The following is a 14,633-nucleotide window of genomic DNA, read 5'->3' as shown; positions in this document are numbered from 1 at the left end:
CCACACACAATTTAATCCACCATTATCAGTCTGCAATTCTTCTTCTTCGATTATAAACTCGACAGCAAGATTCAACAATTTTTTTTCATCTAAGATTCAACTCAAATGATCGGAAACAATTCACCTCGTGTGGTCTGGTTCAAAGTCAAAAGATCTAGTATACAACTCGTACGACCTGGATTTGGTTTAGTTCGATGGGAGTTGTTGTTCGATCAATGGCACTACAAGACAAAAGTTATATGCTGTTTGATCGATTTGTCAGTTGACCTTTTGACCTCACTAATGAACTTTGATATTCAAAATGAAGTCACATGCAAACAACTATTATATGGCCGACAACAGCAATTGACATAACATCTGCTCTGATAAAAAATCAATTATCACATGCAAATGAATCATGGATCACATGAACTGCTGATAATCTATGACATACACCAATGAGATATCATGCAGTTTGAAAATGGCCGACAATTTCAATGGGTAATAAAGATTTATTGGGTTTACAAACGCATGCAGTTGAAAACTCATTTATTATCACATCCAATCCTGGTATTGTCAAAAGCAATTAGCTGACAACTTTGATATTAATCACTTTCTGATTGGGCCTCAAATAGTTGAACAGATAACTATTGATGTAAATCAGTTTAATTGAACCGTTGAACTAAGTCACATAAACATATTCATGATCCTTGATGACAACTGTAATGAATATCACATGCACACCGATGGCAATTAATGATTTACATGAAATGTTTCGTAGCTCGTGAGGACTGAAACAACAAACTCAAGCTACCTGAATATTTTTCAAACCGTGCAACCTGAATAATGTCAAATCGTGCGACCTGGTAACACTTTCAAACGACTTGGAACTCAGTTCGTGCGACCTGGAACCCAATCTCACACGATCTGAAGAATTTTCATACGATCTGAAGATGTTTCATACGATCTGAATGATTTCACACGACCTGGACATAATTTTCACACGACCTGACAAGATATCATGCGATTTGGACCAAAATTCACCTCGTTTGAAAAATCTAAGTTCAATAGTTCATGATTTCATCAATTTTTTAAGTTTTAGGTTGAATTTGGTTCTGATTTGTTCACAAATTGTTTAAAACTCAGTTTTATGTGTTATATGTGAAATTCAGATCATTTTATCCATGAAATCTCGGTAAATTTGATGAAAACGTGTAGAAGAATGAGTAGAAATGAGTAGAAATCAGATTTATTCGTGAAAACAAGCTGAAATGGTAAGAACTCTTCCTCCTGAGCTCTGATACCACTTGTAGGATCGGGATTCGATCTAAACGATTCAATCAGAAGAGTTCTAGACCAAATCTGAGGCGGAATTCATTGATTTGATCTTCATTGCAGCTTAGAAGTAGATTAAATGTCGTTTGTATTGATTTGACAAGGTTACACGAGCTGGTGACACTTCGGCAGGGCTTCGCTACCGGAATCCAAAAGTTACGAATGAAGACCTAAGACCATCTATTTATAGGAATGCCAGACCCCACAAACTTTCATGCTTTCTGGCATTTCGTGCTTTCTGGCAGTTCGTGCTTTCTGGCAGTTCGTGCTTTCTGGAATTTCATGCTTTCTGGCATTTCATGCTTTCTGGCATTTCATGCTTTCTGGTCTATCTATTCTATTATATGACTCGATACAAGACGAAGTCAACAGACATATGCACTAACATCGTGAACTTTTTTTCTTTTGACTCTGAATTTTGAGTTTGATAATTGAACTTGGATCGTTGAGAAGATTCTGACTTGTACCTAGCTTATCAACTTTCAGTTCAACTCTTTTTAGATCCCCACCCACAAAATTCTTCGTTACAGTTATGCTAGCTTGTGTACCAGGACTTGCTATCTTGATGTTGATCTTGTACAAACGGTTCTTGGTCCTTATCACCTTCATAATAAGCTTACATGAATCATCATGAATGGTTAGCTAATAGTGTTTCATATGATTTTTTCATCCACCTTTAGTGCTTGACCAAGGCTTATGATATTTCTTTGTACACTTGGTATGTAGTAAACATTGGTCAACAGGTGCGTCTCCCCAATTTTTCCTTCAAGAAATACCGATCCCTTTTTCTGTATATATCAATACAATATCCATCTCCAAATTTCACATTTCCTGTGACATGTTCATTCAGCTGAAAGAAGTAACCTCGATAACCAAGCATGTGACTCGATGCTCTATTTTCAAGATACCAAGTATCTTTCTCCATTGACTCATTCTCAATACACTTTGGAATCACCTCGTCTTCATATAATCCGGGCACCGTGACGCAAAGTGACCAAATTTATCACAATAGTCACACTATTGTGATCCATCCACTCTTTCCCTTTGATGATCATTGGTTCTTCTTTGACCCATCTCCATTGACCCATGATCTTAACCATGTCAGCTTTGACTTGCATTTAGGTCCTAATCATCCCCATCTTGGCCTTTACCTCAGTAACTTGAACCGCCTCGCCCCCGCCCCCACGTATTGTCATAGGGTTGTGATTTGAGGTCAATTGACCATTAGCGAACAATAGTTTGCTAAGGTATCAATACTCTTAATCATGTCTTCAGACGTCTTCGGTCTACCAATTGCTTCCTGAAATATCATAGACTTCAAACCTGCGAATTGTTCAATTGAAGAAAAAACTAGAACATATTTCCCTATAATGAAGCCTAACAATTTTATTGTAAGCATTTTATCTTTGTAAGCGGTTACCAAACTAGCTGCTTTGGTAACCAAGTAACGTATCCTACACGCGAAAGAATCAATCGTCTTTGTTTCTTTCATCTTTGAATCTAGATTCAAACTCTATCTCCAGTTGTTTAAACTTTGCCTCTCAAACCTATTCAACCACAACATACCGTGTCTTCAACACTTCCTAGATTTCCTTTGTGTCCTGAATCTGAGCTACTTGAAACACGATATTTTCCGGTATTGCCTGAAGTAGAAATGCAATTGCAATGTCATCCTTTCTGGCCTCTGCCTCCTGTTCCTAAAGCTTGCAATATTCCATAAACCTTGAATACCGCCTTCATACGAATCGCCCAGATGTTGTAGTTAGTTTCTATTTACATAGGACACTGTAAAGTTGTGGAGTTCTTTTCTCTGGCGATAATTCATGAACCACCAATGCTACCATCATTCCAAGCCATCTACTTTTTGTTTCTCAGGCCATATGTTAGTGGTGTACTACCTTGTTCAGGTCCTTCCTTCGAAACAAATATAGGTTATTCAGAGCTAACAACTTTTCAAAACTGAACTGTCAACTCGCAAATCCCCCTCGCAAACATCAGTCAAAAACTCAACTCGTTTATCCAAATATAAAAACCTAAATCAAAATCAAACCCCGAATTGAACTCACTTGTCCAACCATATAGATATCAACAATTTGTGATCAAACCAACTTGTTTAACCAGCAAAAAAATAAAACTCAAAAGACTTTCACTTCTTCCTTCTTGAATCGTGGTCCAACAAAATAAATCCAAACTCCGTTCAATAAAAAAGTAGTAACCAAACACAATAAAAGAATTAAATCACCATGTTTATCTCTTTTAATAACCTCAAAACTAAGAAAATTCGTAATCTTCGATGAACAACAAAGTCAGGAAAATTCATAATCTTGACTTATGTTGAAGACCAGTCAAGAACTAATGGTAACTTGCTGATAAGTATACTTATAATTGATATTATGTTACTATTACTGAAGGCTTGTTGGCCCGAACTTGGATCTTGATCTCTAAATGAGCGTGAATAACTTGAATAACAATAACTTGTAATAATCAAATGAATGTTTACAAATCGAATGAGAGTATATATTACAAATGAATCTACAAGTCCCTATTTATAGTTTTCTACGGGTACGAGTGAATAGACGCGTCTCTTCGTGAAAAGTCATGTCTCTTGGATGTGTGGTTGCGATTGAATCATGAAAAGGTATGTTGAATGTCGTCCACTCGATCAACAGTCGCGTCCCTTTGTTCTTTGCCTTGGCACCGATTCGAAATGGTGTGTGTGTAGAGACACACCCATTCGGTTATTGAGGGTAGTTTTCAACTTCCATTTTGTCACTTCTGGTCCTCGTACTTTGTAACCGCTACTTAATAATAATTCTAACTATCTAACTATGTACATGATGTTAAGAGATTAACCGGTTTCATTCACCCCCTTAATCTCTAACATCCATGAGTTGCTTCAAATCTTGAATTCCGAGCAGTTCCCTCATTGTAGCAAACTTGATCCTTGCTAATGCCTTTGTTAGTATATCTGCTCGTTGTAGTTCTCCACTTATGTGTTCCATAGTGATATCTTCGTTTTCCACGCATTCTCTTATGAAGTGATATCGTGTGTCAATGTGCTTGCTTCTTCCATGAAAGACTGGGTTTCTCATGAGTGCTATTGCTGAAACGTTATCTACTCTGAGTGTTATCTTTTCTTCCTTCCAGCCTGTGATTTCACTTAACAATCTTTTAAGCCATAGTGCTTGACATGCTGCTGCAGTGGCTGCCATGAATTCTGATTCGCATGATGATAGTGCCACTGTTTGTTGCTTTTGTGTGCACCAGGTTATAGGTGATTCTCCAAAGTAGAATTCCAGACTAGTTGTTCCTTTTCCTTTGTCTGTATTAACTCCAAAACTACTATCGCTATAACCTGTGATCTTATATCCTCCTTGTCTTCTGTAGATGATTCCATGCTCTTTATTTCCTTTGATGTAACGTAGTATTTGCTTTACTGCTTTCAGGTGTTGCTCCTTTGGTTCTTGCATGAATCTACTAAGTAGACTGACTGGGTAACATAGATCTGGTCTTGTATGCAATAAGTACCTGAGAGAACCTATCAAGCTTCTGTAGTGTGTTGCATCTACTAGATCTCCTTCTTCAGTATTTTTTAATTGAGTTCCTGGAGTTATGGGTGTCTTCGTGTCATTGCAGGATAACATATCGGCGTCTTTGAGTATCTTGTTGATATATCCTGTCTGCTTGATGCCTATCTCACCCCCTGCTTGAATTACTTCTATTCCCAGATAGTATGCTAGCAATCCTAGATCGCTAATATCAAATTTGTTTTTCATCTGAGATTTAAAGATGTCTATCCCCTTCTTTGATGTTCCAGTGACTATCAAGTCATCAACATAGACTCCAACTATTAGTGTAGAGGCTTCCCTTGTTCTTGTATAGATTGTATTCTCTAAAGTGCACTTCTTGAAGTTAAGTGACTTTAGGGTTTGATCTAACTTCGTATTCCAAGCTCTTGGTGCTTGTCTCAATCCATACAGTGCTTTTGATAGTCTGTAAACCTTTCCTTCATTTCCTGGCTTTATAAATCCTTCTGGTTGTGATACATAGACTTCCTCCTTGAGATCTCCGTGTAAGAATGCAGATTTCACATCTAGATGATGTACCTCCCAACCTTGATATGCTGCTAAAGCCAACATTAGTCGTACTGTTTCCATACGTGCTACTGGTGCAAAGACTTCGTCAAAGTCTATTCCGTGTTGCTGAACATATCCCTTTGCAACTAGCCTTGCTTTGTGTCTGACAATATTTCCGTTTGCATCTTTCTTAGTCTTGAATACCCCTTTTAAGCCTATTGCCTTGTGATCTTTTGGCAATTCCGTCAAGCTCCAAGTGTTATTCTTGTTTATTGAGTCTAATTCAGCCTTCATTGCTTCAATCCACTTTCTGTCACTAGATGCTTCCTTGTAATTCCTTGGTTCTTCTTCAGCGAGTAATAATTCATGTGGATCTAGTTGAATTTCTTCTGTTTCTTCATACAGGTCTTCGAGACTTTTCAGTTTTACTGGAGTGTCGCTAATATTCTCTGTTGTACTTTCAGAAGTGGATGGACTTCCACTTGATAACCTGCTTGAACTTCCTGCTGAGTTCTGATTGTATGAATATGCTGGCGGGGTTACATAGGAGTCTGGTTCTTCTGTCTGATCTACTCCTGAATCGTCATGATGTGGCCCGCTACTGCCTGGACTACTTGGCTCATTTTCTTCTAATTCTGGTGGTATGTCATCTTCTTGAATGACAAAGTTTGTCCATTCGGGATTCCCTGAATCTACCGTTTCCATATAACTATTCCAGTTCCATGGTTGACCTTCCATGAACTTTACATCTCTACTGACACATATCTTATTCTTTGCTGGATCATATAATCTGTATGCTTTTGATCCTTCTTCTATTCCAAGGTAAACCATAGGTGCACTTCTATCATCTAACTTCTTTTGTTGAAGTGGTAGTACCTTAGCGTAAGCAGTGCAGCCAAAAACCTTCAAGTGTTCTAAATTTGGCTTCCTTCCTTTTAGTGCTTCATATGGTGTCTTGTTCACCAGGGCTTTTGTCGGAACCCTGTTTAGTACGTATATCGCGTGTCGTACTGCTTCACCCCAAAAGTTCTGTGGCTTGTTCATTGCCTTTAGCATACTGCGAGTAGTTGACAACATCGTCCTGTTTCTTCTTTCCACTACTCCATTTTGCTGTGGGGAATATGGTGCTGTAAGCTGTCTTGCTATGCCGTTGGTTTTGCAATACTTGTTGAATTCAGCCGATGTGAATTCACCTCCTCTATCCGTCCTTAGCATTTTTAACTTGGTCTGCGTTTCCTTTTCCACCTTTTCTTTGAACTCCTTAAATGTTTCGAATGCTTGATCCTTGGAAGTTAGTAAATACGCCCACATGTAGCGAGTACAGTCGTCTACAAGTAAGAATATATACTTTTTCCTAGCATGTGTTGGTGGAGTTATAGGACCATACAAATCTCCATAGACTAAGTCCAGAGGTTTTAAAGATCTGAACTTTGCCTGATTTGGAAATGGTGCCCTACTATGCTTTCCTAATAAGCATGCGTCACAGACTTGACTAGCATGACTTATTTGTGGAACTCCATGTACCAAGTTCTTACGAGTCATTTCCTTAATAGCGTCGAAGTGTAAATGGCCTAACCTTGCGTGCCATAACCATGCTGTGTCTTCGGTCTTTGATAGTAAGCAGATTGGTTTTCCCGTTTTCAATTTGACTTTGTACAACCTGTTCTTCATTCTCTTGACTCGCATTAGTAGCTTTCTATTTCGATCTCGGATAGTAAGCAGATCTCCATCCATAACCACTTTGCAACCGATTTCTGTAAGTTGTCCGAGGCTCAATATATTGGTCTTCAGACTTGGAATGTAGTATACTTGTGAAACGATCTTTTGTTCTTGATTCAGACATTCCAGTAGTATTGAACCTTTGCCTTTAATTTCTACGTGTGACCCATCACCGAATCGTACTTGCCCTGTCACAGTTTCATCTAATTCCTTGAAGTGACTTCGCACTCCTGTCATGTGGTTGCTTGCCCCGTTGTCTAAGTACCATAGATTCTTATCTTCTGAGGCGTAACTTGTTGGTTTTATACGTTCCTCGTTTAGCAGAGCCTTCTCTTGAACATTTTCTTCTTGTATTGTCATTAACAATACGGGTGCTTCGTCTTCCTCGACGAGGTTTGAATGTTCTTGCACTTCGTCTTTCTCAGAACAGTCCTTCTTGTAGTGTCCAAACTTTTGACACTTAAAGCATTGGATCTTACTTAGGTCGGTTCTCGCAAACTTCCTCCAATTTCTAGAACTTCCATTTCTAGATCTAGATGTAGATCCTTCGTTTCTGGGACTTTGCCTATTTCCGTTGTTTCGCCAATTTCCACGCGTCTGGTTAAATCTACCACGACCGCGGTTTCCAGATTGCCTTCCTCTGGAGTTATCCTGATGTGTAAACATAAGCCTATCTTGGCTTTCTCCTTGATTTCCTTTCTTTAACTTGAGACGTTCTTCATACGTCTTTAGTCTTCCGACCGCTTCCTGTAGCGTCATGGTTTCTAGATCAGAGTATTGTTCCATAGAGGCAACGATTTGAGTAAACTTATCTGGTACGCCATTTAAGAGTTTGCGTACTAGAGTCGGTTGACTCATTGTCGTTCCTACTTCAGTTGCTCGGGTAACGATACTGTTAATCTTTGCGGTAAACGAATCAATAGTGTCGTCATCCCTCATTTGCAACAATTCAAATTCTGACATTAGCGTGTGCATACGCGCCTTTTGTACCCGATCAACGCCAACGTGTCTAATCTTTAGATTTTCCCAAATCTCCTTTGCAGTTTTACAACTTGCGACTTGCAATACAACGTCTTCTGGTATTGCTTGAAACAGATATGCAATTGCAGACTTATCTTTCTTAGTGTCTACCGTTGCATTCTCTGCCGGTTCAATCGTTTCCCACAAACCATTCGCTTCAAGAATCGTCTTGATACGAATAGCCCAAACCGTATAGTTTGTTGGTTTCAGAATCGGACACTGAAACTGGGAAAGAGAATTTCCATTTATCGGACTTTGCCCGGATGATCCTGCCATATCTTCCTGCCGAATAATCTTCACTTCTAATAAACTTTCTTTTGGTTTCAATATATCTCAACAACCCCGATTACCCGAATCGTGTAATAACCAAATAACCAAAAACAATCTAATTCGCACTATAACCCCGGAATCAAAAACAAACGAACCCTAGATTCCTAACCGTTCGGTTCGACCGACTTTCCTAGAACCGAAAATAAATAATTCTGAAATGAAACTTTTGCGAATTTAAACGAAATTGAAACCTGATCGCGAATTCCCTGCGATGCCTTGCGATTCCCACACCTAGAGCCTGATGCTCTGATACCAATTTGTTGGCCCGAACTTGGATCTTGATCTCTAAATGAGCGTGAATAACTTGAATAACAATAACTTGTAATAATCAAATGAATGTTTACAAATCGAATGAGAGTATATATTACAAATGAATCTACAAGTCCCTATTTATAGTTTTCTACGGGTACGAGTGAATAGACGCGTCTCTTCGTGAAAAGTCATGTCTCTTGGATGTGTGGTTGCGATTGAATCATGAAAAGGTATGTTGAATGTCGTCCACTCGATCAACAGTCGCGTCCCTTTGTTCTTTGCCTTGGCACCGATTCGAAATGGTGTGTGTGTAGAGACACACCCATTCGGTTATTGAGGGTAGTTTTCAACTTCCATTTTGTCACTTCTGGTCCTCGTACTTTGTAACCGCTACTTAATAATAATTCTAACTATCTAACTATGTACATGATGTTAAGAGATTAACCGGTTTCAAGGCTCACACTCTGTCGAACATTGATATATAGTATAGATGGCTAGAAGATTAGTATCAATAGTTATTTTACCAGTGAATTACATTGATGCTTTGTAAAGATGCTTTATATGTGTTGGTGGTTATGATCAGAACAAACGAAGTACACAATTGAATACATAGAAACAAAGGAGATTTATGTGTGAAATTGAATCAATGAATGGACGATAAGAACATAAGTGTAAAGAATAAATATTGCGGTTAAGGAAAGTAATTAATAATTTATTGGTAAGATCATTGTTGTAGAGCATCCAATATATAAATATGTGAAACGGTTTCTTGGCGCCAATTGTAACAGACATAACCATATGATCGCAGCGCTTCAACTATAACTGCCAATTATAACCGTCATTATCCTACGCCTACGAAATATAAGGATACTTTTATGTTACGTATGTTATATACGATAATAATAACAATAATTAGAGTTTATCTACTAACAATATGTTATATAATTAGTTTGTAAACTCAATCACTTATAAAGTGATAAAAAATTTCAAAAAGAAGACTCACAAGTGAGGAACACAATATTTTAAGGTTGGTGTACTCTAGTGATGTTGTTATAGCAAATCTTATTGTTGGCCTTACATATCAAGTTCTAACAAATTTCATGAAACAAGACTACTTTAACAACCTCATTTGTCACCTACTTAGAGTTTGTGGTTTAACCATATGGACATTTTTGTTGTTCTTGAAGTGTGTTCCAACATTTCACATCGTAAAAGTGGTACAAAGCCAATTACTTAACACCCTAATTATTAAAATCGAGGAAGACAATGGACCCAGCCATTGCGAGCTACATTGTAGATAACCTTGATTAAAGATGATGGTTGATGTTACTATGTACTCAAATAGTACACAATAATAAAAGGGAAGTCTTATATTTGCCAACTACGGTATGACATATGAGTCTTATGACATTAAAGTGTTTGAGATACACAAACTAGGAAAGATTTTTAGTTGATGAACTCAAAGAAGATTTCATTGGATTATCTAACTATGTGGGAATGGTAGCATTCTGATACATCGTGAAGGGAAGACTCTTAGGGAAGAAAAAAATACTACATATTACTACTACTACTACTACTGTTTGAAAGGAAGTATATGGTGTGACATGGCCAAAACATGAATACAAGATCTAGCATCAAATACTTGAATAGCTCAATTAGAAAAGGTCCTCAAAATCTATCCACATAACTTGAATAGCTCAATTAGAAAAGGTCCTCAAAATCTATCCACATATAGATGAAAGTTCCCTTCTTAAAACAACATTCAAAGTTATCACACTATGCAACACGATCTTTAAAAGGTAAAGAAATAACTGAAAAGCTATATGTGTTTATTTTAGTAATTCCCTTTTTAAATAGTTTTATAGTAACAAAAAGAATTACATGGAAAAAATATATAATAAAATTCAACTAAAGCAGAGATGTAAACCCAAAAAGTTTTAACCATATGTCCGAAATACTGAAAAGATAAGAATGAAAAAGATAGCCTGCTGTTTAAGAAATAACTACCTCACAACAATAGAAGGTTAAAAACTTGTACTAGACTATTCAATTCTTCGGATCAACCAAACGTCATCAAAAATTTGAAAGAGATAATCGCAAGCATTTTAAGAGATCCCTGGCTGTCACGGCTAAGTCTTCACTCATCTACACAAAATCATGAAAGTAGCCCAAACTTTTAGCCAAAAATAATGACGCTATAAAAAAATTGACAAAACCTATTCATGACAAGCATACTTTGTAATGGACAGGTTTCCTATTAATTGACTATCAATTCACATACCTGAGCTATAATGGTTATTAGAGCAGCAGTAGCAGATATTGGAAGAACACTATTACACATGACAGTGAAATGAAGTCTCTCCATTTCAGTGAGGGCTTTCAATGCAAGCGACTGATTTCCATGGCAGTAAATTCTTACTAGTACGTTGCTTCCTAATATTCTTACTTTTATCCCAGGATTAAAGGCAGCATTACTAGGTGAAGAGTTTGTCTCGGGATCAAAAGAAGCCACCTCTAGTTCATGACCACCCTGCGACTTGGATTTGCTCATTGAAGATGTAGTTGATTCCTGGATGACAGTTTTCCCAATAATTGATGTTTCTTCGAGTTCCTTCACTCGGTTTTGAAGATCTATTATGTATTTACTTGCATCTTCCAGCACTGTGGCCTTGTCCATCTACAATAACAGATTATCAACTGTAGATGGTCATTCTAAAGCTCTACTTTTATTGCATATTATTGCGTTGAGACTAGTAATCACGGGCGTAAATGACTAATGCATAATTAATTGGTTCTCATTTTGATGAACAATATACTTGTCTAGTGAATCATAGGAACGGGTCCAAAGGGGGGGTAATAAAAGTTTCAACACCTATTAAATTATTTTTTCAAACTGCATATTAGATTAAAAACAAATCAATAGCAAGGCGCTAAAGAAATGAAGAACATATTACAAAGTGTTTGAACTACCAGATGTTAGGTTACAACATTCAAGACCTACCGGCATTCCTTTCAGGTTAAGGAGGTCTTGGGACAAATCCTTTAGATTTTATAGTTATTTGATCATTTATTATTATAACATATGGGGAATAGCTCTTGGGACAATGTATATACTCTTTACACTTATTTGGATCTAAAAACAGGAATATGAAAATAAAGATCAACTAGACCGAGTGAGAGACAATAAAGTTCTTGGGTATCAACTAATTAAGTTTAATCTGAGTGTTATTTTTTAATTTTCATATGAGATGTATTAAACATGGTATTTAATTTGTAATGTTACAGGTTTTATATGTAATAAAGCTGTACCATATCAACTAATGATTAAAGAATTTTAAATTGACACAAGAAAATGTGATGGTCTGCAACTAAGTACCTTTTTAACTTCAGGTAGGAGAGCAGCCAAAGAAATGAAGCGCTGAGTCAACTTCTCCCTTCTCTTCCTTTCAGCCAAGATATGCTCTTGGGCTTGTCTATGGTTTCTTCTTGTGCTGGAAACCCTTTTAGGGACTTCTATGGTTCCAAGAAGTTCATTGAGACTCATCTCGTCTTTACGTTTAATTGCATCATGAAATTTCAATGTGTACCCTCCATAGAGTTGATTTTGGTTTATCGTTGCTTGTGAGGCGGAGTCTCCAAAAGATATAGTGAATGTGCTCGATGGAGATCGACCAATAGGAGCAAAAGAGCTAGTTGTATTAGCCTTGTAGTAGTCTTGTTTTTCTAAATCTCTGCTAATGATGGCTGCATTGATGGTTTGGTCTTTTGTGACAAGATTCTGGTAACCATCAAAGCTTGGTGAAGAAGATGAATCCACAAACTCACTATAAGGGTGTGTTTGTTGATGTTGGTTCAAGAACTGATGAAGATCTTCGCTATTCTATCATTGGCAAGTTAAAGTTAGTCATTAAACAGTTTATATCAAGAAAAGTGTCAGTAATAAGAACCATTGTTATTTCTAAATAATAGATGCTCTTACCAGCTCAGGAAACCATGTCCCGTATGGGATATCCATTATGAGTGTGTGCTGCTACGCTTGATCAACTAAAAACGCGTAAGGATGTGATTAGTATAACCTTTTCATTAGTCCTTTTATTCTTATGAGATTAATTCTTAGATGTAACAGCCTTCCTGAAAATGAAGCGACTAGAGTTGTCCAAACACCTATAACATGCCTCTCAAAACCACTACTTTTTAAAAACAAATATCCACTGCCTACATGGTCCTCAAGATTATGTGGTCAAAACAATGATATCCACAAACATTTTCTTTGCTCTCTAATAAGTCAAACAATACTTTAATTTGTCTAAAATCTTTTCAAAACCAGCGCATACAACTAGTTTCAATTCTAAATTTTATTACAAACTCCACACTTTCGGTATATATCTAATATTTTATATACAATTATGTGAAGTATATTATCAAAACTTTTTTATGTGGCAAAGAATTGGGAATTGCAATCATGGAGTTCCAAGCCTTTAAGATCCACTAACATATGTTTCTGGCTTGGGATTAATGTACAAAATGGGCAGCATAATTCTAGACTTCTAAGAAATTAGAGTCTATGAAAGCAAGATAAAAAAACTGGCAATGCTGAGGAATTTCAAAATTTCGAAAAAAAAACCTTGCCCGTATAAACATTATCATGACAAGCACCTCTATAATGATCAAGTTACTGCATAGTTCGTAAAATAATCATTTTCTAACCCGTAAATGTCTTTTAACATTTTATCCGACCAATCTTCACATGGAGAATAGAATATTAATTGTTGATATAGGTTTTGGGATAATACCTTTTCACTGAAAGAGTGGAAAGATGCACATTTTACAATACCAACCGTATTTTGTTCTATGCACTGTTTTAGATAGGAGAGAGTGTAAGAACCGTGAGGTTTATTTGATAGGAATGATAAGCAAAATTATAAAATATTTGAGTAACAAAGTATAAGAAGAGTCATTCACTAATAATTGCAGTCTATAGTAGACTATACTAGAACCAAAAGATTTGAATTTCTGGAGAGTGGAGAGAATATTTGATCAGATCTTGCTCCAAAAACCAAATTAAAAGAAAAAAGAATTGAATCTTACAGAGGTTTATAACAGTTGACTCGATCAAGAATTTTGTGTTCATACCTAGATGTGCTTTATGCATTTTTTAATAACTGATGATTTGATTTTTTAAGCAAACTTCAACCTACAGCTTCAGAATGATCTTTTTATCAATATTAAAATTTTCAGGCGAATAAAAAAATACGGAAAGATATTAGATTACCTTGGTAAAACTCTTTAAATCTGTTTACTGGCTTCCCCAATTTCGTCTCTCGTATGAGATGATCTTATCTACTTATAGATGACAAAGAAGACTTCATATAAACATCTCTAACACACGCTTTTCTTGTATCCTTTCCTTTCTAAGCTTTTTTATAATAGAAAAGAAGAAATTATACATAAATATCTCTAACACACGCTTTTCTTGTATCCTTTCCTTTCTAAGTTTTTTTATAATAGAAAAGAAAAATTTATACAAACAATTAAAACGCTATGTTGACGGTGGAAAGTTTTATTATTATTATTATTATTATTATTATTATTATTATTATTATTATTATTATTATTATTATTATTATAACTAATTTTAAGCATAATTTGTAAATTTCGAATACATTGTTATGACGTGCTTATTTTTTTTCTACGTTGAAACGCCCCAAAACTCGATGGTCTCGTTCAATGAATTTACTCTTTTTTGGAAAATAGTTTGAAAATAAAATTTCATTCAATTTAAAATAGCCGCAGCGGAAACATTTCAAGTTTTTACAAACCGTTGAATTAAGCGTTTAAAACATCGGAAATCATAACAATGGGATGCAAGTCCTCAGCGGAGATGCTTGCCACAGGCTAGTCAGCCATCACTACTTCCAACCT

At 36.4% G+C, this 14,633-nt stretch overlaps 1 protein-coding gene across 6 annotated transcripts; it reads right to left on the bottom strand.

The window, feature by feature from the left end:
* Positions 1 to 10,552: 10,552 nt before the first annotated feature.
* LOC110868122 (transcription factor bHLH18) lies at positions 10,553 to 14,218 on the bottom strand. Of its 6 annotated transcripts, XM_035975658.1 has the most exons (7): positions 13,984 to 14,197; positions 13,845 to 13,911; positions 13,505 to 13,567; positions 12,691 to 12,755; positions 12,088 to 12,591; positions 10,993 to 11,388; positions 10,553 to 10,856 (listed from the first exon to the last, which is right to left on the bottom strand). In XM_035975658.1, exons 4-7 carry the CDS (start codon positions 12,724 to 12,726, stop codon positions 10,785 to 10,787), a joined length of 1,008 nt encoding a protein of 335 aa, XP_035831551.1. In that variant the 5' UTR covers positions 12,727 to 12,755; positions 13,505 to 13,567; positions 13,845 to 13,911; positions 13,984 to 14,197; the 3' UTR covers positions 10,553 to 10,784. The 6 variants fall into 6 exon arrangements, with proteins under 6 accessions (XP_035831551.1, XP_021972901.1, XP_021972902.1 ...); XM_022117209.2 differs by lacking the exon at positions 13,505 to 13,567; XM_022117210.2 differs by lacking the exon at positions 13,505 to 13,567 and having other exon boundaries at positions 13,845 to 13,905.
* Positions 14,219 to 14,633: the final 415 nt, after the last annotated feature.

Source organism: Helianthus annuus, chromosome 7 (genome assembly GCF_002127325.2).
Source record: "Helianthus annuus cultivar XRQ/B chromosome 7, HanXRQr2.0-SUNRISE, whole genome shotgun sequence".
In the NCBI taxonomy this organism is placed as follows: Eukaryota; Viridiplantae; Streptophyta; class Magnoliopsida; order Asterales; family Asteraceae; genus Helianthus; species Helianthus annuus.
Note: the sequence above shows the minus strand (reverse complement) of the source record. Positions and strands in the feature narration are given on the sequence as shown.

Bases quoted from the DNA above. Each gene is read 5' to 3' on its own strand.
- LOC110868122 (XM_022117208.2), bottom strand. From the start codon at position 12,726: ATGGATATCCCATACGGGACATGGTTTCCTGAGCTG. The intron at 11,389-12,087 runs GTACTTAGTTGC...CTGTTATTGTAG, and splicing joins TCCTACCTGAAGTTAAAAAG to ATGGACAAGGCCACAGTGCT. The intron at 10,857-10,992 runs GTATGTGAATTG...GATTTTGTGTAG, and splicing joins TAATAACCATTATAGCTCAG to ATGAGTGAAGACTTAGCCGT.